Below are 26,169 nucleotides of genomic sequence, written 5' to 3'. Positions count from 1 at the left end.
AGGGATAGTTCAACATTTTGGCAAATTGGCCCATTGCCATAATTGCTATAGTCATAGCAGTAGGTTCGTTACCTTTAATTGTAGGTGTAAGCTATTTTCAGTACGGCGGAGCGCAGCTGCTGGCTGCTCAGAGCTACGCTATGGAGGCTAACGGAATTTCTTGGTTTCCCTCATTAAACTCATCAAATACAAAATCCCAAAACTCCACAGCGCTTTTGTAGACAAGTTGTGACCTGCACAACCACCACGCTATGAGATAATGACGGAACGATACGGAGCCGTTTTCGAGGTAAATTCATACAAAACCGCTGATGCGCGTTGCGTTCAGGGACAGTTTTTCAGCAAGCAGTCTCCGTATTTACCCTGTATTTACCTCGAAAACGGCTCCGTTTCGTATCGTTCCGTCATTATCTCATAGCGTGGTGGTTGTGCAGGTCACAACTTGTCTACAAAAGCGCTGTGGAGTTTTGGGATGTTGAATTTGATGAGTTTAATGAGGGAAACCAAGAAATTCCGTTAGCCTCCATAGCGTAGCTCTGAGCAGCCAGCTGCTGCGCTCCGCCGTACTGAAAATAGCTTACACCTACAATTAAAGGTAACGAACCTACTGCTATGACTATAGCAATTATGGCAATGGGCCAATTTGCCAAAATGTCGAACTATCCCTTTAAGACAGAGACCAAGCTAATGGACTGGGAGCTCCGGCGGCGCTGGTAGCTCTAGGGGTAGTGGCAGCAGACGCTCGTTGGCATTCTTGAAGTATTTATAATATTACTGTGCACATGGGAGGAGTTATGAAAGTAGGGACGCCAGTGCGTCACGGCGTCCCCCTCTGTAAGCCTGCCCTTAAAAACAAAGACCACTGAAGCAGAGTGAAACTGTGAAACCCTAACCTCTAAAATTAAGCACTGCACAGAAATGAGTCTTTTTGCATGTTTTTATCAATAAATTTCGAACACTTTTAATATATTTTGAAACAAAAGTCCAATTTCACTTTCCAGGGACTTTAAGGTTCAGGTCTGGACTCTGTGGTCACATTGGACCACATTTCTTCCTTGAAGATGATGGTTCCCCACTCTCCTTCCAGTTTTTAATAATGTGTTGGACAGTTCCTGACCCAGTTTTTCAGCATTAATCCTTAATTCTTTATTTGCTTGATGCCAATAATTTGACCATCTGAACATCTTTTCCACGACCACAGGAAGAATGTGTCTTCCGACATGGTTGTTTAAGAAATGAGACTGCATCCGTTACGGTTAAATAAATTGTTGCCAGCTTAAACATACATGTGATAATCCATGCAGTAATTATCCAATGGGAGGCTCTGACCTATTAGCTTAGTTAAATACAAGTGGTGACTTTTTTTTTGGACGGGCTGTGTATATCTATTACATTATATACCTCTTGCATTTTTAATTTGGCTTTTTACATTCATTTCTCTCAGCTGTATGCATGTATGTAAGAACTGTAGACTGGAGTAGTGGTGGACTTCACCCTCTTGTGGCTGAAATCAGTATCAGCAAATTTCACTTTAACTTTCAGGGCTTCTGTATTAAATGTAAGTCAACATATCAATTTAAATGTGACACATTTCATTATATATCAGCTACATGTATTCTATGTATATTTTTTTTTTTCTTACGAGTCAACTGCTGCAAACACTGAAACCGTTTTTCAAAATTAATCTTGAAAAAAGTGATAAAGCTGCACATATCAACACGTTTCATACACAAACAGGACTTCAACATAAAGCTGGTTAGAAGAGGAGGATTCAAGGATTTCTGTTGTGAGTGAAGCTTGATTTTAAACATACATTTGCAAGGTTAAGCTTAAAACAAATGTGTATTTCTGTTGCAGGTGTAAAAGTATGGCATTCACAAAGCAAGGAATTGAAAAGTTGTACAAGTATGTCTCAGTTTAAGAAAATATTTAAAAAAGAAAAGATAAGTATTTACAAAAAAGAAGAAGGAGAAAGAGAAAAAGAAGGGAAAAAAGAAAAAGATAGATAGATGAGTGGTGTTTACCGTTATTTTGTTTGTTTGTTTTTTTGTCATTACTACGTTTCATTATCTTTAATATTTTGAAACAGAGAATAATATTGGTGTTGAAGTAAGCCAATGAAATTTGTAACAACAGAGAGGGGCAGGTATTATAAGTTTTTTCTTCATCCTGCTCCTTTTCATTCATGGTGAAAATGTGTATACAATGTATATCTGTGCAACTATGTGAGAACCATGAATAAAATAAATCAAAATGAAATGAAATGAAATGAGTGAGCGTCTCGTGAACTGACCTGGCAGCAGATGTCTGAAGTCCGTGACGTATTCCTCCGACCACTCCCTGTTCTTGTTGCAGGCCACCTCCATCTCGAACGGCGTCAACACCGGTTTGTAGAACTCCTTCGAGTCGAACAGCGAGTTCTCCGGACACGCTATCAACACGAAAACGTCAATTTCGAGGAAGTTGGCGAGCTTGGGCACGTTCAGCTTCCCCATGGCGAACATGTAGCTCTTCTTCCCGGCTCGGTGGATGGTTTCCTTCAGCTGCTGGATGATGCTGAGGTAGTCGGCCACGCCCAAGGTGCCGACCAGGATGCCGACCACGTTGGCGTCTTTGGCTCGCTCTATGGCGTAGTACCGCTTCATCAGCGTGCGGTTGATGCCGATCGACTCGGTCCGCCCCGTCGACGCGACGGGGTCGAAAGAGCGAAACGAGCAGCGGTTCCACGTCATCATGAAGTTCCTGAGAGCAGCTCCCTCCTGGCCGACGTAGAAGAAGCTGTAGTCCGTCACGCTCGAGCCGCTTTTCAGGCTGAACCGGCGCCCGAACTGATAAATGACCCGGTCGTCGTCGTCCTGTCCCGACTCACCGGTGTCGTCGCCGTCGCGTCTTCTGATCGGGCCGTGGGTGAAACACTGATCGCCTTCGACCACGAGCTCCGAGGCGACGAGGTTCGGATACTCCTGAGACAGCAGCGTCACAAGATCATCTGAAAAAGAGAAAATGTTGGATTGAGGATTGATGCTGGTCCGTTATTAATTTACGTATCAATGTGTGTGTTTTATTTATTTATTTCATCTGGTGTGTTTTTTTGGGGTGTTTTTTTTAAAGGGATAGTTCAACATTTTGGCAAATTGGCCCATTGCCATAATCTCTGTAGTCTGAGGAGTAGGTTTGTTACCTTTAATTGACCCTTCGCCAACTCCTCCCACAAACGGCTATTGTCCAATCCTACGTTAGCAACCGTAACTATAGGCCTGGCAAGCTTTCCGCAGTGAGTCATTACCTTTGCTTTTGTGGACACATTTTGAGACTAGGACGAAAAACATTTGTTTGTAGAGAAGGATGTTGTTGTTGCTGCTGCTACTACGGCGGCGGCGGCGGCGGCAGCAGCAATATAGAGATGTTCAGATACGAGCGGACTTTTTTTTCGACTTGAGCAAGTGTAGATATGGGGAAAACCATATGTTCACCTCCGAAATGACAGCTGTACTTTTACCGCGTTTACCTGGGCTTTTAGGCGAGGGATCCTCCAGGCAGGGACTACTTTCACTGACTGATACAGCGGTGGGAGAAAACAAAACAGCAGCCAAAGCTGTATGTGGTTCACAATCGCCCAAAAACTTGCAGTGTGACAACGTTTCATGACCAGTGAGATGACGTAAGTCTTCGTGGGTTGATAGACGGTAAAATTACCGGTCCTTACTGCTGCTCTGTACATTGTCCAGTCGTGTCGTTGAACAGATGTTTTATCCTCCTGCGCGAGTCACGTCACTGAAAACTATGAATGATCTTTGTGACTTCTTCTCTCTATTATCTCAGAACAGTTTATCCAGACATCTGCTGATATTTCCTTTGAAATCGATACCAAATACTGCCAGGAGCATGGCTGGGAGTGAAAGCTTGCCCGCCGTAGCAACAGTAACCAAGGGGGCGGGGCTTACGCAAAGGGTCAATTGTCGGTGCAAGCTATTTTTAGAGCAGCAGAGCAGAGCGGCGAGCTGCTCAGAGCTACACTACGGAGGCTAATGGGATTTCTTGGTTTCCCTCATCAAACTCATCAAATACACAATCCAACAACTCCTCAACGCTCTGGTGGACAAGTTGTGACCTGCACATTCACCACGCTATGAGATAATAACACAATGTTACCACACAGAGTTGTTTTAGAGGCAAACGCAGAGACTGCTTGCCGAAAAACTGCCCCAGAGGAGAACGCGCATCAGCGGTTTTGCATGAATTTACCTCTAAAACAACTCTGTCCGGTAACGTTGTGTTATTATCTCATAGCTCACGGCTCTGCTCCGCCGCTCTAAAAATAGCTTGCACCGACAATTAAACGTAACAAACCTACTCCTAAAACTATAGGGATTATGGCAATGGGCCAATTTGCGTAAATGTTTAACTATCCCTTAACATCTTGTGCGTATGTAACAGTGGTGTTGAGCCCTGTCAAAGACAAATTTCTATTACTCTTGGTTTCAGACAAGAGTCTAAAGATAAAATGGGAAGATTTAAAGAGATCCACTGAAATACCAGACCGAGGAGGACGGATCTTACTTATAGCGTGAACGTAGTTGACCTCATAGAGGACGACGATGTGACTCTGCGTGTCGGGGTAGAGTTCTCTGAAGGAGGACGCACATGACTCCACGTCCACCCGTCTCCTCTCAAACACGTACATCAGAGGGAGTCTTCTGGACGGGCTCAGGCAGGCTCGGCCGTAGTGCACGATGCATTCGGCCCCGACGTGCTCGGCGGCTACTTCATCCACACAGCAGCTGATCCACAGAGAGAAATTATAGGAGTTATAAAACATCCTCTGAGCAGAGCAGTGTGCTGTCAGCGGTAGAAAAGATGCATTACAGGCAAAAGGTGATACTGATGTTGCTGTCAACCTCTGGAGACAGATGTTGGTGATACAGGTTATATACAGGAATCTTGAAGTTAATTCTTAATACATTTTTAAGACTTTTTCAAGACCTTCTCAATATTTTTCAGTACCTCACCGCCACTTCAAGCTGTAACCATTTACATCATTGACACTTTTAACTTAACAGTTCTAGTTTGTGATAAAGATTATATAGACCACTATGATACAACAGTATTCAAAATAGGCTGGGAGAATAAATAAAAGGCAAAGTTTATAATAAAAAAAAAAAAAAAACATTGCTCCACTCTCAAAAAAACCAAAACAACAATCTTTTTTTCTTTTTATGTACCGGTTCATCTTTGTTTTTTAGTAAAATGAATAAATTCACACACTTTCACAATGTTTTTTAGGACCGAACTCTTGGACAGCTAATTCAGAAAAAATACCTTCAAAATTTAAGACTTTATAAAGTCGTGAAAAGACTTTTTAATACTTTTTAAGGGTCTTAATTTTCCCAAAATTGATTTATCACCTTTTAATACTTTTCAAGACCCCGCGGATACCCTGTGATAAGGGAATCACTTTAAATAGTGAACTCTGATCAGTTAATACCTGTTGATACTAATGTAAGCTATGTAGCCTTAAAAGAGAGCCAGAAATATGATAACAGCAATAATACTTATACCTTAAATATGAAGTAACAGTACCTTTCTTGTGGTATATAAAACAATAACTTAGAGTATAGTACATGAGCCCAGCAGAGAACTACGGTAAATAAAATGTAGGATACTTGCACCACAAATATGTGCTTAAAATTCAAAATAAAACTCATGGTACTGGAATTTTACAACTTCAAAATTAGATTAGATTAGATAAACTTTATTGTCCCCAAAAGGGGAAATTCGTATTGGGCAAAAGTGCACCGTGTAGCAACAAGACATATAAGCAGCAATAAGCAGTGACAGACATACATACAATGGACATAAGTACAACGACAGACTTACAAACAATAGACATGTGCACAGTGACAGACATACAGACATAGACGTACAGACGAAGCAGCATTGCACAGCATCAAAACCATAGCAGTCGGGATTATCAGTTCTAAAAGAGAGGTGTAAAATAAAAAGGACAGAAGCTTGGCTTAGTAAAAAAAATAAATAAGGAATTTAAAAGATCCTAAGATAAAGCCCATGTGTAAAGGCATATTAGCTCACATGCTAATGAATAACTAAATCAACAAAATAAATAAATTAAATCAAAATGCCAAAAGCATTATTAAAACACTGTTAGAAAAGCTAGTCTAAATATTTAAAATATAACGTGGATGAGCTCAATCAAAATTAGTAAAAAACAAAAAAACAAAAACATATGAAGCATTTAATGACAGTAAGACCTTCACCTGCCATAGGAAGTATCTCCTAAAATGTACGGCTTGGCATTAGTGCGTCTCTCGATCTCCACTGCTATTGGGACTGAATCCACCAGCAGCTCGTCAGGAAACTGCAGAGCAACCTGTGAACATTATTAACCAGATCAGATCAAATAAACACACTCATTAAAACACATGTCTTGTCTTCTGCATGTTCTGTTGCTGAAGTGTTAATAAAACAAAGTGACGTGCTGCTGCTCACCTTCTTAAACTGATGCTGAGTGACAAAGTCGCAGGTCTCTTTAATCTGGTACAACTCCTCTAGTTCCTCTGGAGGAGTGTTTGTCCTCGCTGTGGCGTCCACCACACGCTGGATCACCGTCTCCGAGCTGCTGCTGAATGCATCAGTCATTATGGCATCTAAATCAGGAGCTGCAAAGGATACAAGGCAGTAAAACACATCTATTAATTTAATGGTGCTGAGATCTCTACTTCTTCATAAACTATATTTTACTTTTAAAGAACAAAAAAGGCAATTTCACAATATATTGTCCATCAAAATATTAACAGAGCAGCAGATCTGACTTCAGTAACAGCTTTTAAACACAGTCTCTGTTTTAATGAGATAAGAAAACAGGTCAATAAAGGTTCAACAAAACTGAAGGTGCGTTTGAGTGTTTTTGCAGTCTGTGGGATTATTCTAAATCCACATTTGAAGGGCCTCATGCATAGCGTTTTTCTGTCTAGATCTAGTCCAATTAGATCTACACAGACACAAAAAGCGTAAATAATGCCATTTCTATGTTTTACAAATTAAACTTTCTATCAAATCCCGTTTTAATCAGTGTTTTTTATGCTCCTTCTGTTCATCTAACCTGCTTTTTTACTCATCTACGTGTTGTTTTTGATATTGACCTGCTCTGATGTGGTCTACACGGGATTTGCACATTTAAAACTGAATGTTAAACAGCTAATAGTTGTGTTAGTTTGAGAATATAACACACATTTCATTTCCTTACATCATCTCTTACCTGCTGCTGCTGCTCCGTTAGCTTAGCCGCGAGCTAAAACTACTCCTCAAGTCGCAGCGAAACGAACCGAGTCGATAAAAACTATTATTCACAACGTTTAAAACCTTTTGTTCTCGCATTACAACACCTGTGTTTCCTTAAAACCGACTGTCATGTACATATTTGCCGGCTGGTTAACATTTCTTTGACAGTTTACACACGTGTAGGCGACGCAGCACGCCGGAAATACCACTTCCGAGTCGACGGATTTTCAAAATAAGAGCCAACTTTAGGTCAATATGACTCATGCTAGTAGCTAGAGCAGAGACAACTGAGAGTAACACACACAATAAGACACATTTTAAGTTATTTTAGGATTTCAGGATTTACAATTAAAGTTTGAAACTCAGTCAAGAAAGCATAAAAAACATGAATGTGACCAGAATGGATATTTATTGACAATCCACATCATTCAATTATCCAAAAGTCCTGATAAAACATTTCTGAAACCACCACAGATAAAGATAGATTCATTCAAGTAAATGTGTGTATGTATATAACTTTATATATATATATATAGTATATCGGTTAAACATGACATGAATCCCTTCTGAGTTACAGACATACAACTTATTATCTACAGCTTCATTCATAAATAAAATATTTACATAGCATTAAAAAAAATTGTCAATGGCTTCAAAATTGATATTTTTTTAAAAATCAAATACTTCCTTTACTTGTTCTTCTTCTCTGTTTATCATTCTTTTCTGAAAATGATGTTTAAAAATAAGATTGCAGCAGAAATCGCAAACTTATATAATATATTCATCAATAAAATGCAGTCAAACGAGGTCATGAGATTCAGTGTTCAAGTATTACCACAGGTCATATGGAAGTCATAACACACAGTCTGTTTGCTTGGGTGAGAGACGGGTTAAAACATCCTTTGATACGTTTAATTACACACACACATGTTACTACACGTGTAGTGGCAGCTGTTCACATCCAAATCCGGTAGAAACCCAGAACCACAGTGAGGCAGGTGAACACTGAACCTGAAGGAGAAAAACACAACAATCAACTCTTATTTTCTTAAGGTTTTCACTTCACATGTTTGATCAACTTCCTCCTCACAATCCAAGTTTGTACAAGGAAAATAAGCACTTAAATTAACTGCATAATAATAATAATAATCATGGTCTTCCCCACTATAATACTGACTCTGAACAAACCAGCCATGACCAACCTGCAAGGTATTTTATCGTGTCCAGTTTATGAGACTCTAACATGGTTTTCAAACCGGCCACTTCGGTGTCTATCTTCATGTTGGTCTGAGTCAAGTGACGATCCTGCTCTGCAGTCTGTAAGAAACACAGTCAGGTATCACAGATAAATCTAGACACAAGCTATTGTACATTATTTCTTTTTTAAAAATCAACTAAAAATACATAGATATACATATACAAACCATTTCCATAATTTCAGTTCGTGTTTCCAGGAGCTTCTTCTCATGTTCTACTTTCTAAAAAAATAAAAATAATCATAATGATCATCATCATTACATTTTACTTAGAAAAGGGATTTGATCCTAATAAATTGAGACCAGGAAACAGATCTCCATGCACTGACCATCTCCTTTACACGGCTTTTCTCCATATTCATGTCCAGAAGCGTGTCTGAGCGCACTTTGTTCATGATGTCCTGCGAGGTGAAGACACACAAAGGGAAAATTAACAATAAAGTACATAAAACAAAAGGAAAAGATTTGAGTGAAACAGATGAACAACTCACAGCCAGTTGGATCTTAAGCTGCAACAACTGGATTTTGAGTTTCTGGGAGAAAAGTTAAAACATGAATGAAAAACGGAGCAGCATAGAGTATTCACTGTTTTTACTGTAATTCAGGTGACTGGTCATTATCTATATTAAACAATAATTGGAAAAGACTCAACTTCTATGTTTCGTTAGTCAGTTATTACAACGTATGAATCCACATCAAACCTCGTTCTCTGCCAGTAAAGTGGAGAACTCGCTCTTCTCCAGGATGATCATGTCCTTCTTCACCGAGGCTATTTGAGACATCACGCGCTGCAGCATTATCTCCTGACAAAACCACACCACACAGACAAGAGCTTAAAGGAAAAAACAAAGTACGGCACATCCAAACATTCACGTGGACGCAAAACAAGGCGAGAAAAACAAGGACAGTAGAGGTGAGGAAAAGGATTTGTTGGAAAGCTTGTTCATCTTTCATTTCTATGAATATTGATAAAACATCATTAAACACAGTCTCACCTGCTGCGTTTTGGTCACCATGTCACTATAGATCACATCCATGTTGGAGTTCGTCATCCTCAGCAGCACTTTAACGATCACTTCAGCTTGTGGAGTTGTGAAACCTGTAGATAGTAACAAAAAAATAAAAAATGAAAACAAGTCAGCACAGTTTATATGTCACCATGAGAATGCGTGAAGCGAAAAATAAAGAAGTCAAACCGTTTTCTTCCAGGAGTCGTACCACAGCGTGCGTGTCGAAAAACAACTTCCTGCCTTCACACTTTGGCACATCTGGTTTCAGGTCGTACTGGGAGGCTCGGACAGATGTTCTCAGCTCTGAAACAAGACAAGACAACGTTTTTTAAGTGGAAGATTTTATACACAGCTCAGTGATTTATTTCCCGTTCTGCTCCTTTTTGCATCACACTGCTCAGTGAACTCACCGATTACAGATGTAGCCTATATACTCTCTGTCAGTAATGGTCACTAATACACATCTTAATGCAAAAAAAATTGTGAAAATAATATTTATTACAGTAAAAAAAAACGTCTTTTTTAAAAATGTATTCACATTCTTCTTTTGTCACATACTAAACTGATTATTAATATTTGAAAATGCGCTTTCATAGTCAAAATAGACATGTTTTTATATATTCTAAGGTATAATGTTATCATACATTTATATTTTATAGGGCTCTATGATCATGTTGTGATTATATGGGCAGATATTGCAATATGCAATTTTTATCTTTAATTTTCACATTAAAAATGAATAATATTTTATGATGTGATTTCTGTTGGGTCTTGTACCAAATGAACACACATCTCTTTACATCCTGAGAATGTGATTTGTTGAGTAGTGTTGTTTTACATTACACCATCAGACTTATAGGATGTGCGTGTTTTGTGCAGCATGGTTTTCCGGTTTCACTCCCATAACATGGGAACAAAATGTCAGTGTTTTTGCTACTGCATCAAACAAAAAACACATGAAAGGGTCAAAACTTTGTGCAGCACATACACTGTATATACACACACATACATACTATATAACAAAAACACAGTGAGGGTGACACAGCTGGGAAAAGAGAGGCACCACTGCTGCATCATGTTGTGTAAATACACAGTGTTGGATGTGGGCGATGGTTTCTATTGAACACATGCAGGATCAGGGTTTGTGTCTGACTTTAAAAACACCCAATAAATATCTAATATCTATAGTTGTATTTTTTTAAAAGAGCTGTAACTGCAGGACTTTGCAGTTTCTAATCTGCTGTAGTAAAGTTAATCAGTGGATGAAAATGATCAGTTTACAGATTAAAGGATTACAGATTACAGATGAGTTAAAAAAATCTTTCATCCCCACCGCCATACAGCTGCACAACTCCTCCATCTGACTCACCTCACATTCTGACCCACTCATGCACTTTAACTTGTAACCTTGGCACTTTTTAGATATACTTATTTATTGTGTTTTATACACTATGTGTTTTTATGCATTTTAGGTATTTCTGGTTTGTGTGTGTGTGTGTGTGTTTCTGTGATTTGTGTTCTTCTTGTCGTCATTATGTATTTATCCCTTTGCTGCTGCTAGTGAGTGACATTTTAAATTTCCCCTCGGGGATTAAATAAAGTAATCTATCTATCTATCTATCTATCTATCTATCTATCTATCTATCTATCTATCTATCTCAGATACAAATTATATGCGTGTGATGTAAGTATTAAAGTATATTTCTATATATTCTATTGTTATTCAAATCGTTATACTTATTATTCTTACGTCTTCTGCTCTTTTTCTGCGTTTAACTCCACCTTCATACTTTGTGCTATTTCATTTATCTATCTATCTATCTATCTATCTATCTATCTATCTATCTATCTCAGATACAAATTATATGCGTGTGATGTAAGTATTAAAGTATATTTCTATTGTTATTCAAATCGTTATACTTATTATTCTTACGTCTTCTGCTCTTTTTCTGCATTTAACTCCACCTTCATACTTTGTGCTAATTCATATTTCATTTATCTATCTATCTATCTATCTATCAATCTATCTATCTATCTATCTATCTATCTAAACCAGTTTTTACAGCTGGACATTTATTCTGAAGATGCCTCCCTTTAATATTCAACATGTAACATATTATTTATTATCAGACTGCAGCAGCTATAGGTGTGTCCTAAATTACCTGTGTATGTGTATGTGGATCATCATTAGGCTTAACCTCTGAGCAGAGGTGACCTCAGCGGAGGTGAAGTGGGGGCTTTTATTTTGAAAGTCAGAGTAGTTGCAGTGTCATAAAGTGCCTTTTACTGTAGGTTTTACTGTATTTTATTATATTATATTATCGTTATAAATGTGTTATCATACTCCTCAGTCTTGTCTTACCTCTTACAGTCATGTGTGTCACCGCGGAGAGATGCCTTCGCCCGGGGACTCGCCTCACTCCTCCCGGGGCTTCACACCGGGGAAACGGTGAAGTCTGAGCCGCTGTCAGAGGCGACCCAGCCGGCGTGGAGAGGCTCGGAGCTCCCGCCGCTGGCATCGAACCGGTGGCTCTGTCTCTGTGTGCATGGACCGTATGGACCGATAATGATGATGGTGATGATGATGACAGGTCGCTAAACTTTTCTCTGCGGTTCAAAACAAGCAGCCTGAGTCGAGTGGGACCCGGTTTGAGTCCCATGGTGCCGCCGCTACAAACCGTCTGACAAACTGGTTCCTGCACTAAACTCTCTGTCACAACTTTCCCACCCAGTTTTTGTCCCATCAAGCTCAGTCTCTAACCTGCTGACACTCCCGGACGTCCGGTTTGGCCTTTCCAAAATAAAATCTGAAGCGTGTGCGCCTGTCGCATTGTTTTGGTGGTGGGCGGCAGGAAAATGTAGGCTACGGTGGCCCAGAAAGCTCAATGCGCTGCAACTTTAAGGAAACACAAACGTGCTGTGTGTATTCAGAAAACAACTTGATTGTATTTAAGACATGTGCACTGCTAAAAGTCACAACACAGACACAGAAAAGCAGTGAAAATGTAGAATTTAAAGTATTTTTAAAACCCTAATATTATATATTGAAGCTGACTCTGTTTAAAGCTTATTGCACACCGCTGTACACTGCACATCTGTGGACAAATTACAAAAAAACGAGTTTTCGGAGACTACAAGTGGCATATAATGACTCTTTGAGAATCTTGTTAAAACAGCCCAGATGGACCAGCGCCACTGAAATGTTTGTGAATGCTCGAGTCAACACTCTCCAGTCTGTCTTAAGAAATATCATGTATAAGTTCATTTGTCGCCTAAACAACTCAGAAAATCAGATTGTGATGGAACTGACAAATGTTGCATTTAGTGCCACACGTTACACGTCACTGCTCTGGAAACACTGGTATAAGTGTCTTTTAATAAGGGGCTGCTAGGCTACCCCGTATGTTGTTGTTGTCTGTTGTTGTTGTATTGTTGCATTTTTAACTGGACCCAGAGTCTGTACTAATAAATTATCTATCTATCTATCTATATTCTTTTATATAAAGCCTATACGTTTTGCACCATTCTCATTTCATCTGTATTTTGTCTACAATAACCCCTGCCGTTGTATATTTGCACTATTTTTCATTTATGATTATTATGATTATTATTTTGGGGTGTGTTATTTTCCCTTTCTAATGTTATCCCAGCAGGCCGTGCATTACTGTCATCTCACCACACTTATGATATTTGTGTAAATGATGTGTAACAAATTAAGTTGAACAAAAAAAAAGTTACAAAATAACAGAAAGGTCAAAGTTAGGGTTGTTTCTGAGGATGCAAAAAAAGGACCACACAAATGTTTTGAAGTTAACCAGTTAACGCGCGCTGTACCACCCACGGTACGGCTCCAGAAGGTGGCGCTAGCATCAATTACTCCCGACCATTTTTAAGAGCAGCCCTTAAGCATATATATTCATGTTATACATTGTTAGAAAGCTTAGATCGCCCCGATCAATTCAAGACCACCCATGATTTTTTTGGTTGCTCACAGCCCTAACAGGATTAGCAGTTAGGTCGGCTAGCCGCTAAGCTAACGTATGATGCGTACATACCTTTCAAGTCTTCCCTTTATCCACAGCTGATCTACAGCGACCATCTTATGACACAAGACCGTTTGTACAGCTTGCCAAGTACCCATGCTTGTGAAATATGAAATCTGTTTCCTTCTGACCGAAGTATTTTCCTCAATATGTCCATGTGTTTAGTCCAATGCGTAACGTAATACACGCGGATCAAAACAAAAACCGGCCCCATTACCGCATTTTACGAGTTGCACGGCGATCTGTGACTACATGTGACTGAATGTTTACATCCGTGAGGTCTTCCTGCTTCAAACGACACCACGCAGTAGCCAATCGGTGGCGAGGATGGGCCGGGACATGTCTCGAAAGCCAATGAGGACACGTGACGATGAGACTGACAACGTGACTTTGATTGACAGCTGCTTGAGCCAATAGAAATTGTCCGTGAAATGAAGCAGATAACCTTTTAGCCAATAGTCTGAGGTTTTCAACGGTGTATGACACTACGCCATCACGTTTGGTTGCTGATAAACAAACCCCCGTGTATCCGACGTGCGCGCCACCCGCTCCGCCGCATAGAAATACACAATGCAGATAAGTGTATAGTTCTATAATCCACTGCTTTTAGGGGTGCGCCCTCTACTGCGCGCCAGGAGTTTAGCGGTTGTATTTTTTTTGTTTCTTTTGGTCTTTTGACTTGAAATTTGGACTGCAGGAAGCCAAGACCTGTGGCTGTGGCCTAATTGTGTCTATAGCCTGCTGAGAGGTCCCTGAATGTCTGTACCCATGTCATTCTATAGGCAAACCTATGGGCGGGGAAACAATTTAATCATTCTAACCTTTGCCATTTTTGTAAGTAAAGTCACAGAATCAAAAAAACACCTTAACAGTAATCCTGAGAGTGTTACCTTTACAATGATACCAGGCACATCTCTGAATCTTAAACTATGTGGGATCTGTGCTGCTCACAACTTGGGCATGGCGTTATGGCAAAAAACATGAAAAATAGGGGCGTGCATTAAGAGGTTAAGAGGATGGCTACCAAAAAAACCAAAATGTGGGACAACCATTGCCAATGAGAGGTAGCCTAAAATTTTGAGTAAACTTTTATATTTTTACATTTTACTATTACTGGTGCTTTCATGATCCAAATGCAAGACTGCATTACAAAGTGTGTTGCAAATGTCCTTGCAGAAATGTACATGATGACAACGCTCACACACCTTGGTGAGAGAAGCTTTCTGTCTTTCTCCACAGCCACTGGAGTTAGATTATATAAACAATGTCAGTCTTGCAGTGGCAAACAAACCACTATGGAGCTAATCACTGTGACACGGCACAAGAGATGAAAAAGCTGCAGTGTGTTTAGTTATTATCACATGATTCAGATATTATTGCAACCATGAAATTTGGGTTTGGTTATGCTGCTGAGATCGTAAAATACTCAAAAAATAAACAATAGATTTGTAGATTAATGTCAAAAGTTAAGGTATAAGTCCTTTTTACAAGCCACAAATGATGGCTGCTCAATGAGCTTTTAACCCTTTAATTTCCTGAAGTTGTAGCTGGTTTACAAACAGGCCTCACTGACTTTCACAGACTTATGAGAGTAGAATAATAATAGAATTTGAAAATTAGTAGTTTCATCCATTTAACCCCTTCTTGTTGCATTGCACACTGACCTTGGTGCTAATCAGTAGGCTAAAAAAGAAAAAAAAGACTGGAAAACAACAGTGTCATATCAAAGTTGATACTTTTATAAAGCATGACTCTACCACAGTCAGGTCTCTACAGCACAGATTATGTACACAATAACACTGAATCAAAAAACGTTTCAGTCGCTGGAAGTGAATTTCCAGCTCGTTCCAGATGTTCAGCTACAAAGCATCAGCACCTATTACTGTATATCTTCTTCATGATGGCAACAAGGAATAAAATGTGACGGGAAAGGGGAGAAACGAACGCACTGTACAGGAACCAAGGGGAAAATACAGTATATGCAGGTCTATGTTTTCACAGTTGTCACTCACCTCTCCTATATTGTGATATTTATGATGTCGTTGTAGTAAATCATGTCTAACTGGCAACCACGTATTTTTATTGTCACTTTGTTCAAAAAGGATTAAAAATATTTGGCAGCTTTGGATTCACTGCATTAAATGGCAAACTGGTTTGCATCCAGATTTGTTTTTAGACAGATATCCTCCACACTGGTCGATCCTTTAGTTGCTATAACAAAATATAACGTTACTTGGAAAGAGTATGTAAAGAGAAAGCTATAACTGTATAACTTGCAAAGCTTGCCATGATTTACAGTGTTATTACTGAGCATCTTGCTGAGGTTTTAGTTAGAAGTTGATCATCACAAGTTGAGTGTGTTTTAAGGTGTCGCTCATGAGAAGAGGACAAGACACACAGATAAAGTGCCTGCCACCAGGACGACAGCGACCAGCAGCAGGAGCACAAAGATGTGACTGCGCTGGCAGAGAGGCTGAGGTCCGGGCTGCTCCTCGTCCACGGAGAACAGACCGAGGGAGGCGCTGTCGGTGCTGCTGAGAGGGTCTGCGTACTGCGGCCCGCGGGCCTCCACCATCCACCTCAACACGTTGACTTTCATCTCCATGTCGTCGATCATATGGTCGATTTGGCCGATCTCCTTCTCCAGGGTGCAGCGCTCCTGGCTCTCCAGGCCTTCGGCCGGGCTCTCGGCCTCGTTCAGGTCTGGCAGGCTGAGCGCCCGGGCTGCTACTTCACTGCTTCCTCCTGCAACAACCAACAACACAGATGGTTTTGTTTTACCACAAATCTTCCACTTTTTATCAGCATCATCGTCATTATGCACTGCTGCAAAACCATCATGCACTGCAAAAACTCAAAATCTTTCCAAGAATATTTGTCTTATTTCTTGTCAAAATGTCTCATTTCTAGTCAAAACTAATCTCTTTCCACTCATCACCTAAAAATTGACTTGTTTTCAGATAATTTTCACTTGTTTCAAACAAATTTTCACTTGTAGTAGAAAAATCTGCCAGTGAAAGCAAGTTTTTGTGCTTGTAATAAGGAAAAAAAACTTGCTCCACTATCAATTTTTTCTACTTATTTCAAGTGAAAATATCCTTGAAAGAAGAAAAAAGGGCAACACTTAAAAGTAGCTTGTTTTTAGACACTTTTTTCGGTAACACTTTACTTGAATAGGTATTCATAAGATTGACATAAAACTGTCATAACCATGACATAACAGCTGTCATAAACATCAATGAATACTTATGACAGCTGTCGTTAAGTGTCATTTGGTAAGTTATGTCACTTTTGATGCAAAGTTGACATTATTTGAGATGTTTTTGTTATGAGAACTTGACATAATTTTTAAAGTTTGGCAATTAGGTCTGTTTAAATTCTTTATGTCAAGTTGTCGGAACAAAAACATCTCAAACAATGTCAACTTTGCATTAAAAGTGACATAACTTACTGAATGACACTTAACGACAGCTGTCAGAAGTATTCATTGATGTTTATGACAGCTGTTATGTCATGGTTATGACAGTGTTATGTCAATCTTATGAATACCTATTCAAGTAAAGTGTTACCGAAAAAAGTGTCTAAAAACAAGCTACTTTTTCTGTGATGAGTCTTTTTTAAGTATAATGAGATTTGTTTTGACTAGAAATGACATTTTGACTGGAAATAAGACAAATATTCTTGGTAAGATATTTGAGTTTTTGCAGTGTGACAGTTCTTTTATGCAGGATTATAAATCACATTCAAAGGCAGAAGGTGACACTATGTGTGTTTACACTGCACCAAAGGAGGACATGTTTTTTAGTGAATGGACAAATACAATACAACATAATCCAGGTCATCCATTCACTGCCATTCGCTGCCACGTCATACAACACAACTACAGCTGCAGCTACTATGAAGTGATGTTGTGTCCATGAGATAAAAGACATAAACACTGACGGTCACATCGGCTCATAAATCTACTTCATACCCTACAGTTGAACTGTTGCAGGTCAGATCTTAGTTTTTCCAGGCAAAACATGTGATAAATAATAAATTTCACAGTTATAGTACAGATTGAAAGGTGGAAAGATAGTGTAGATCTTCTGTGACATATCATCAGCTCCTATAATACACACAGCTGAGACAAATACAGTCATATGACAAGGCTGCACAGTGGCCAGAGTCAAGGTGTTTTGGTTTTAACTGCTATACTCACAGTAAGCTTTCCAATAAAACCCAATGGCGGTTGCACCATTGAGGTGAAATGACAGTTTTTCTTTTCTTGTTCTGATGATGGTATTACAAGAAAAGAAAGTCACAGTTTTAGAGGAGAGTGGGTGAAACACACCAACATAAAATCCAACTGAATGAAGGGTGCTTTAAACTCAGTTTGATCCAAAAACACACATCTCCTGTTATTTATATCAATCATCCAGCTGATTGACCTGTTGCACAACTACCGACATAATAACTCAGGATTTGACATGCACAATCAAATTTACTGTTCACCTCCCTTTATAAACCTGATCATTTAAAGTCAACTAACTGTCAAGTCATCAAAGATCATCAATCATTTCAAAGAATCAGGGAAAAAAATGGATTAAAGCATCTGTTTTTGTTGGTTATATCTTAATTATTTGTTTCCTTTATGCCTCCTTTTGCAAATCAACCCCCTTGAAATACCATTTGCATGTTGTGCAGTGGAATCAATCACCTTGGAGGCCAGTTTGCATCAGGGCAGCCGTGTTCTCCAGAGAGAAGATTTCGCCGATGTTGTAAACTTTGCACATGTCGAGGTGGAGGAGCTCCAGGCTGGAGGAGAAGGCCACCCAGAGGTGCTCCATCTCCTTGCGCTGCTCCTCGGGCAGGCTTTTGTCCCGTAGATGCGAGGTCAGATATTCGCAGATGGACGTGGCCAAGTTTTGGGCCTTTTCTCGGGTTTGTCGCAGCTCATCCCGCAGCTGCAGGCTGTCTGTGCAGGTGCCGGCACATGAGGCCAAGTGCCGGTAACATGCAACTACCTGGATGAGGAACAAGACGTAAGGGGCTCAGGACAAACAGTGCTTCTCCTTTGTAACTTTTAGTAACAATACACACATACAGATTAGACCATTCACATCTAATCAGTGCATCATGAGAGAAATAAACACCGTGCATTGATTTAGCTGATTAAAACCTACAGTATGACTGACACACGTCCCTGTGCTGCAAAGCTGCATGAAGCAGGAACTGGTAAAACTGTAGAAAATGGCTAAATCCTGGTTTCATGGTCTCCATCATAGGGCGACCATGTTTTATTAATAGGCATAATCTAAACCCCACCGAGGATTAGCAGCTGTGGTTTCAATGAAAAAATATTATGAATAATCTCATTATCATTGATCTATTTCTAGATAAGCCAAGACAACCTTGTGCACTTGGAGCACCAGCGGCTCATATGCTCAATGCAGAGAGAGAGGAGAGGCGGGAAAGAAAACTAAACATGCAAATTAATACACACATACATGTATATAAATTCTTTGTATGAGTCAATTCACATGTGCAGTTTTCTATACTATAAATTTTTTCAATATTTAAATCTGTCTTTGGCTCTTTAGCACCATTTTGAAACATTGAATCAACCATACAAAGTAGTTGTGCAGTGTGTTTGCTCACATGATCATAGTTTCTTTCACTTGTATGGGTTTTTTCTCTGTCACTCTGCAGCAGTGAAGCACTTAAATTCATTTAAATATAATATTTCAAGGCAAAAACAAGTCATTCATAGTGGTTTTTGCAATGACTGCAGCTGCTTGTGCAGAAATGCATCTACATGAAAAGTATGTTAACTGATAAACAGTCCAGTGTTCATTTTAAGTAACATAACTATATAGTTGTTAGGACAGAGCCTTGGCATTATCTGGCACAGATACAAGAACGATCACAAGGTGCAGTGGACCAAGAGACTCTTTATGAAGAGTGCTTTTTTAGCCACAGGGCAGGAAAAAAGATGCTTCAACATCTTGTGTACGTTTTAATTTGTTGAATACAAACAAATAAGAGGGAATAATGAAGACAGTGTAACTGCTGATGCAAAACATTTCACTTTTTCTTCCCATTTACTCTCCATTTCACGCAACTGAGCTGCTTTTTTTGGCAAGTAATTAAACAAGTCACAAATAAAATGCTATTTAATGGGAATGGCATGCATCACCTGCAGGTTCTTGCACATACAAACAGTAGGTATGATAAATAATCAAATGTAACAGAGCAGATTTAGACCACATCATCTTTTATGTCTCAGCATGAATAGAAACTGTTGAAACATGGAGATTTACCTTTATCAAAGAATCCACCAGAGCCTTCCCATCATCAGCCGAAGCCTTGTCTGTGCCGACTGTGCAATCATCTCCCACTTTGTTATTTATAAGTGGCATGAGGATGATTTGTCCAGAGTCTCAGACTCTGCCACAGCAGGCAAGATTTTGGCCCAGCTGCTCTTCACTTCCCTGGCTTCCCCTGCTCCTGTCCTTCCCCTGGAAGATGCTTCATTCAGCGGCTGAGGGTCGACACGCGCTCAGTCCCGAGGCCGCGGGATGCATCGCAATTATATTCCACTCCTGTAACTTAACTGCAGCTACGTGTGCAGACCATAGTGCAGGAGAAGAGCGAGACCCACAAACAGCGAGAAGTGGGAAAGTCAAAGTAATGAAGAAAAAAAAAAGTCCAATAAACTGATGTAACGCTTAAGCAAGGTGCTAATCTTGTGATTGACCCTATGCACTGACGCAGGCTAAGACGAGCAGCTAATCTCATTAACCAACACTGAGACCAGAGAGAGATAGGACAGCAGCTGGCCGCCTACTACAATGGTCCTTTCACTGAGGAGGAGGCTGCGCTCTGTTACCTCATGCGCACCACACTGGATACACACCTCATTCACTCAACTGTAAAAGTGAATACGCAGCATAATAAATGTTTTATCAGAACGACAGATATATTATCCATTACCCTCTATAGGACTGAAACATTTCAACGACTGAGTGTAAAGACGGACTAATAAGCAAAACAGAGATTGAATACTGATGCACTTAAGGCCAGTGAGAGTCGGACGTGGTCTCTTTGTCCTATTAGGGGCCTTTTGTGGTTTACTTTCCTCCAGGCTCTGGATAATGGATGTCCTCATTTGACCAGGGTTGATAAAAGGTTGAGCATGGACCAAGCATGAATTCCCTAGCGTGATGTTTCTATAGCAGAGTATGTGTGCATGCATGTGCATAACAAGCTTTTAATCTGCAGAAAGAGACCACCTCAGAAAACAAGACCCACGTCATGCAGCAAAGGGCAAAATAAGAGATGGGTCAATTAAGATAAAACAGAAATCTGAACGATTTATTAAGAAATAATAAACATTTAAAAAAAGAAAAATACGACCACATGAATAAAAGAATAAAATGAGAGTCTCTCAATTTGGAAAAACCTTCTCAGGGCTTTCCGGGCCGAGATGTTTTCCTGAGCGTCCGGGTGCTCGGGCCCCTGCGTGGAGATGTCACCGCCTCCCGGATGTTGGCGAGCAGGCTTCGCTTGGGTTTGGGCGGGGCAGTGGCCTTCTGGGAATGTTTGGCGACTTCGGCCTTCAGCGAGGCGACTTCAGCCTTCAGTGAGGCGATCTCCTGGTCCTGGTCACGATTCTGCCTCTCCAGAGACCCGAGAGTCTCCTTCAAAGATCTCGTCTTGAACAGAGGAAAAAAAAAACAAATCATTCAAAGATAATAAATCATTTTATCCTCCAACATGTTTTCTTTATTTACACACGTCTTCAAACCCCAGTCACACTTTTATGAAAGTATGAAATTCACTGCCGAAAAATATCAAACTCACCACGAACACAAAGAAATTCAAAATATTAATAAAACAGCATTTATCAAAGTAAGACAACATGGTATATTTATATATGGAGTATATTTCGATGGATATATGACATGTGTTATTATAATGTATATTCTGTAGAATGAATGTATATACAAGTATGATGTGTGATGTGTAATGATGTACAGTATAGGCTACATATATGATATGTAGAAATGTGGGTAATAGGATTAATATGTGAACAATTAATATAACGAAGAATGAATGAAGCACAGTTAAGAAATGTAAACACTTACTCTGTTTTTGTTTTGTTAGGTGAAGCATATCGCTCACTTGTTTTTTTGTTTTTAATTTTTATAATGTTTATGTTTTGTGTTTTCAACTGTATATTTAATGGTCAAGAAATTGAACTTGTATCTACTTTTAAATATCTGGGGTTTTTGATTGATGACCACTTGTCTTTTAAGGCACATATTCAGTATACTGTAAAGAAGCTGAAGCTTTTACTTGGATTTTATTTTAGAAATAAGTCTTGCTTTTCTTTTAGGGTGAAACAGAAACTGGTGGAGTCGACCTTTCTTCCGATTATTGATTACGGTGATGTGTTATATATGAATGCCTCCGTTCAATGCCTCCACATGTTGGATAGTGTGTATCATGGTGCTCTTAGGTTTATTACAAACTATGGAGCTCTAACTCATCATTGTGTCTTGTACAGTAAAGTAAATTGGCCATCTTTACATGTGCGCAGGCTCGGCCATTGGTATGTGCTGATTTACAAGGCCATTCTTGAGATGATTCCATCTTATTTATCATCCCTTCTAATCTTGGCTAACAGGGCCTACAGTCTCCGCTCTCAGGACTTTTGTCATTTTACTGTTCCTAAGGTGAGAACAGAAATGGGGAAGAAAGCTTTTAGATTCTCTGCTCCGAGTACATGGAACAGTTTGCAGTCAGAGCTCAAACTCCAAAGTCTGGTATCTCTGAATGTATTCAAGTCCATGATAAATTCCATCACATCCAGGCTTCAGGAGTGCAAATGTTTTAATTGAGTGCAAATGTTTGACTAATCTTGTAAATTATTTTAACTATTTTTTTTTTTTTTAATTCAATTTTGTTTTTTGTTTTGTTTGTTTGTTTTATGTTTTTTAATTAATGTGACTATGTGTTGAAACTCTGCTGTCATTCTTGGCCAGGTCTCTCTTGCAAAAGAGATCTTGGATCTCAATGGGACAAACCTGGTTAAATAAAGGTTATAATAATAATAATAATATTTGATACTGTTGGACCCCAGGAAGAATAGCTGTGGCTTTGCTGCAGCTAATGGGGATCTTAATAATAAACAATAAACAATAAACACTTTTGCTCACCTGGTCGTCGGTCTTCGTCTGCAGAGCCTCCACTTCAGCCGATTTCTCCTGGAAGCCTTGCCCGACCTTCTCCAGTGTCTTGCTCACCTCCATCAGCCTTTTCTCCAGACACAGGATCAACTGGAAACCAAAACATTTTATCAGTGAAGACAAACAAACAAAGACTGAGTTTCATTTTGGACCTCAGAATTTCATATTCTGTCCCTTCTCACCTGCTGTTTGTCCTCACACATGCTCTCGAGGGCGCATTTCTCTTTGTAAAGTCGATTGCATCGATCGTCTCCTGTGTAGGGGAGATTAATTAACTCGAAAAACAAAAAAGTTACTTTCATCAGAGAACATTTCCTACAACGAGAAGATGCCGAGTTTTACCTGAACCTGCTGCAGCTTCTGTTGGTTTACATGGTTGAGTCCGACACGACTGGTGGACGGATGGAGCTGCTGATCTTCCTCCGTCACTGGACATTAACGCCTCCAACTCTGACACTCTACGTCTGAGGGCCTACGCAGACAAAACACTCAGGAATTATAGATTTTTCTTTTTTTTTTTAAGCTTTAAACATGAAATCTGACAGTTCGATTCGGTTTGAACACACCTCTACTTTCTCCTGCTCTGCGATGAACTCATCCAGAGGCACGTAGTCGTCCTCCAGCTTGTTCATGGCGCTCTGGTAGGCGTGCTCTTTGACGGCCTCCTTGTACATCTCAAACGTGTTCTCCAGCTTCTCCTGGTAGCTCTCCTTCAGCTCCTCCGCCTGCCGCCTGGCCATTTAGTTCAGTTCAGTTCTACTTTATTAGTACCCGTAGGTAGATTTAAAGCCATTTTTAGCCATTTAGTCTTTAACAACAGTTTACTTTGGGACACTGAAAATGGAAATGAAGACATGAGGACATAAAAAAATTCACATACGTGCGGAGTTCTTCACTCTCCATGATCTGCTGTATCATGGCGTCTCCCATCTCCCTGCGGATCTCCATCTCCTGCACCAGGTTCCTTCTTCTCTCGGCTATGAGTTTTGTTCGGAGGGTTTCAATGATGGTCACCAGCTCCTAAGAAAGTAAACACATTGGTAACACTTCACTTTACTGACGCCTATCTCTATAACACATTATAACCATACTTATAAAGAGTTATAATGCAGTTATAGCACTGTATAACTATAATTATAAATACTAAAATTATCATAATGCTTTATAACAATAAGAATAACACACTATAAAGCATTTTACCATGACTTATAAGGTCAGGTATTATAATACGTTATAATTGTTAGTAACTCACTGACAGACAATGACCACACCGATAATGCATTATTAATATAGTTATAATTGGCTTATAAACGTGCATAACTATCATTATAAACACTCATTAATTATCATAAGGCTTTATAACAATAAGCATAAGACATCACAGAGCATTTTATAATGGCTTATAAGGTCTTAGTATTATAATAGAGTTATAATGCTGTTATGCTTATTGTTATAAAGCATTATGATTTATGAGTGATTATAATTATAGTTAGTGCTATAACTGCATTATAACTCATTATAAGTATGGTTTATAATGATAGTTATACACGTTTATAAGCAAATTATAACACATTATAACTATATTTATAATGCATTATCGATGTGGGCATTGTCAGTGAGTTACTAACAATTATGACGTATTATACCTGACCTTAGAAGTCATGATAAAATGCTTTATAGTGTGTTATAAAGTATTATGATCATTTATGAGTGTTTATAACAATAATCCTAACTAAAGTTACAGTGTTAATAGCATTATACCTCATTATAAGTATGGTTAGGTCAAGTAAAGTGTTACCAAAACGGTAACCCCAGGTCCTTAAAATGTGAGATGGCCAAAGTGTGATGTGATTCTGTGATTCTGTACATGCTGTGGCAGCAGAGACATGTCGGCTTCGTCCTCGTCGCCCTCCTCGTCCAGCAGCTCGTCTTCAGACATGTAGCTCTCCAGGGTCTGGTTGTCCATCACCATCGTCTTCCTCAGCGGTTTCCCATCGCGGCCGACCAGACAGGGAGCCACGGCCGCCAGAGGTTTGACCGGGATCACCTGCACAACCTGCAGCAAGACACACACACACACGGGTGGGATAGTTCACCCAAAATTCAAATTTCATTCATTATCTACTCCCCCTCATGTCGACTAAGGACTGGGAGAATTTTCAGAGTCCTCCGTTCCTTCTGAGTTATGGGGGGGTCCACGCAGCAGTATTTGTCCATATAATGGTTGTGAATGCTGCTCACTTTTCTTCGTCCAAAAAGACACACCAAAAAACATCCAAATACCTCCATACTGCTCGTCTGTAATGTCCCTCTTGTCCTGAAGCCCCGACATGAGAAATTGTTCCTCCGGTCAGTGCAAATCACGCAAGATTTTGCACTGACACAGGAAGAGAAGTGAACTGAGACACTGGGAGCTTCCGCTACAAATAAGCTTAAAATATAAACTTATTTAATTTTTTTTGGAACAATTTCTCATGTCGGGGCTTCAATACAAGAGGGACATTACAGACGAGCAGTATGGAGGTATTTGGATGTTTTTTTGGTGTGTCTTTTTGGACGAAGAAAAGTGAGCACCATTCACAACCATTATATGGACAAATACTGCTGCACAGACCCCCCCGTAACTCAGAGAAGCCACGGAGGACTCCCAGCCCTTAGTCCACATGAGGGTGAGTAGATAATGAGTGAAATTTGAATTTTGGGAGAACCATCCCTTTAATGATGCTCAGACCGACCTTTTTGGCGACGGCAGAGAACTTCATCACGTGGAGAGTCTCGTCGTAGGTGGAGGCACACTGGTTGATGTTGACGATCATCGAAGCTCTTCCTTTGCCGAGGAAAACGGCCTGGAAGAGTTTGGTGAGTTTGCTCTCGCGGAAAGGGATGTAGCTGGTGTTCCTCATTCTTATGGACACCACAGAGGAAGGAGAAAGAGAGCAGATTAAAGGCCCCATGGCATGAAAAATGTGATTTTGGTTATTTTTTCGTGCTTGGGGAGGTCTCTGGGCCACGTATATACTGCCCCATGCATCAAACTGGTCATAAACGGAGAAACACACACCGCCCATTTGTAGGAACTGTCCCTTTAAGACGAGCAGATAGCACTTCCTCCTTTCTGTGATGTCACACACAAGGTAACTCCGCCCACCGTGACCAGTTGGTTTTTTTTTTCAATTTTTATGAATGCAGCTTAGGTTTCAGTTACTTGCCTGTGATTGGCCCGACCACATGCCACTCAAACCAGTGAGCAATCAGAGGATGAGGTTCTCATTCTCTCTTCTGATTGGCCAAATGACCTGTGCCTGCTAGAGCTCCAGAAGGAAGCAAC

General features: G+C 39.9%; 4 protein-coding genes across 4 annotated transcripts; all 4 read right to left on the bottom strand.

The window, feature by feature from the left end:
- Positions 1-2,278: 2,278 nt before the first annotated feature.
- On the bottom strand, positions 2,279-6,659 carry LOC146959784 (2-(3-amino-3-carboxypropyl)histidine synthase subunit 2-like; the record flags this gene model as incomplete). Its single annotated transcript, XM_085772910.1, has 4 exons — positions 6,508-6,659; positions 6,276-6,388; positions 4,561-4,781; positions 2,279-2,989 (listed from the first exon to the last, which is right to left on the bottom strand). Coding segments are annotated over exons 1-4 (1,195 nt in total), but the record flags the coding sequence as incomplete, so codon positions are not given.
- A 1,041-nt stretch (positions 6,660-7,700) lies between these two features.
- Positions 7,701-12,241, bottom strand: LOC146959783 (mitochondrial calcium uniporter regulator 1-like). The gene is made up of 9 exons (XM_085772907.1): positions 11,928-12,241; positions 9,752-9,868; positions 9,551-9,654; positions 9,257-9,358; positions 9,047-9,088; positions 8,885-8,956; positions 8,724-8,777; positions 8,502-8,616; positions 7,701-8,310 (listed from the first exon to the last, which is right to left on the bottom strand). The coding sequence occupies exons 1-9, from the start codon at positions 12,223-12,225 to the stop codon at positions 8,255-8,257; spliced, it is 960 nt and encodes a 319-aa protein (XP_085629033.1). The 5' UTR covers positions 12,226-12,241; the 3' UTR covers positions 7,701-8,254.
- Positions 12,242-15,899: 3,658 nt separating this feature from the next.
- Positions 15,900-20,341, bottom strand: LOC146959782 (regulator of G protein signaling 9-binding protein B-like). Its single transcript, XM_085772906.1, has 3 exons — positions 19,911-20,341; positions 18,308-18,614; positions 15,900-16,353 (listed from the first exon to the last, which is right to left on the bottom strand). Exons 1-3 carry the CDS (start codon positions 20,007-20,009, stop codon positions 15,983-15,985), a joined length of 777 nt encoding a protein of 258 aa, XP_085629032.1. The 5' UTR covers positions 20,010-20,341; the 3' UTR covers positions 15,900-15,982.
- A 664-nt stretch (positions 20,342-21,005) lies between these two features.
- On the bottom strand, positions 21,006-25,744 carry LOC146959781 (uncharacterized). The gene is made up of 8 exons (XM_085772909.1): positions 25,577-25,744; positions 24,709-24,897; positions 23,722-23,861; positions 23,408-23,573; positions 23,184-23,313; positions 23,024-23,094; positions 22,812-22,931; positions 21,006-21,305 (listed from the first exon to the last, which is right to left on the bottom strand). The coding sequence occupies exons 1-8, from the start codon at positions 25,742-25,744 to the stop codon at positions 21,057-21,059; spliced, it is 1,233 nt and encodes a 410-aa protein (XP_085629035.1). The 3' UTR covers positions 21,006-21,056.
- Positions 25,745-26,169: the final 425 nt, after the last annotated feature.

This window comes from Trachurus japonicus, unplaced genomic scaffold (genome assembly GCF_045865225.1).
Source record: "Trachurus japonicus isolate A0001 unplaced genomic scaffold, Traja_1.0 AP031090.1".
NCBI classification, from domain to species: Eukaryota; Metazoa; Chordata; class Actinopteri; order Carangiformes; family Carangidae; genus Trachurus; species Trachurus japonicus.
Note: the sequence above shows the minus strand (reverse complement) of the source record. Positions and strands in the feature narration are given on the sequence as shown.

Excerpts from the sequence above, each read along its gene's own strand:
- LOC146959783 (XM_085772907.1), bottom strand. The coding sequence starts at position 12,225 with ATGGGACTCAAACCGGGTCCCACTCGACTCAGGCTGCTTGTTTTGAAC. Across the intron at positions 8,957-9,046 it reads AGCTTAAGATCCAACTGGCT|GACATCATGAACAAAGTGCG; the intron begins GTGAGTTGTTCA and ends TTCACCTCGCAG. Across the intron at positions 8,778-8,884 it reads AAAGCCGTGTAAAGGAGATG|AAAGTAGAACATGAGAAGAA; the intron begins GTCAGTGCATGG and ends TTATTTTTTTAG.
- LOC146959782 (XM_085772906.1), bottom strand. The coding sequence starts at position 20,009 with ATGCCACTTATAAATAACAAAGTGGGAGATGATTGCACAGTCGGCACA. Across the intron at positions 18,615-19,910 it reads TGGTGGATTCTTTGATAAAG|GTAGTTGCATGTTACCGGCA; the intron begins GTAAATCTCCAT and ends TTCCTCATCCAG. Across the intron at positions 16,354-18,307 it reads GATGCAAACTGGCCTCCAAG|GAGGAAGCAGTGAAGTAGCA; the intron begins GTGATTGATTCC and ends TGGTTGTTGCAG.
- LOC146959781 (XM_085772909.1), bottom strand. The coding sequence starts at position 25,744 with ATGAGGAACACCAGCTACATCCCTTTCCGCGAGAGCAAACTCACCAAA. Across the intron at positions 23,314-23,407 it reads CAGAGCAGGAGAAAGTAGAG|GCCCTCAGACGTAGAGTGTC; the intron begins GTGTGTTCAAAC and ends TTGTCTGCGTAG. Across the intron at positions 22,932-23,023 it reads TGTGTGAGGACAAACAGCAG|TTGATCCTGTGTCTGGAGAA; the intron begins GTGAGAAGGGAC and ends TTTGGTTTCCAG.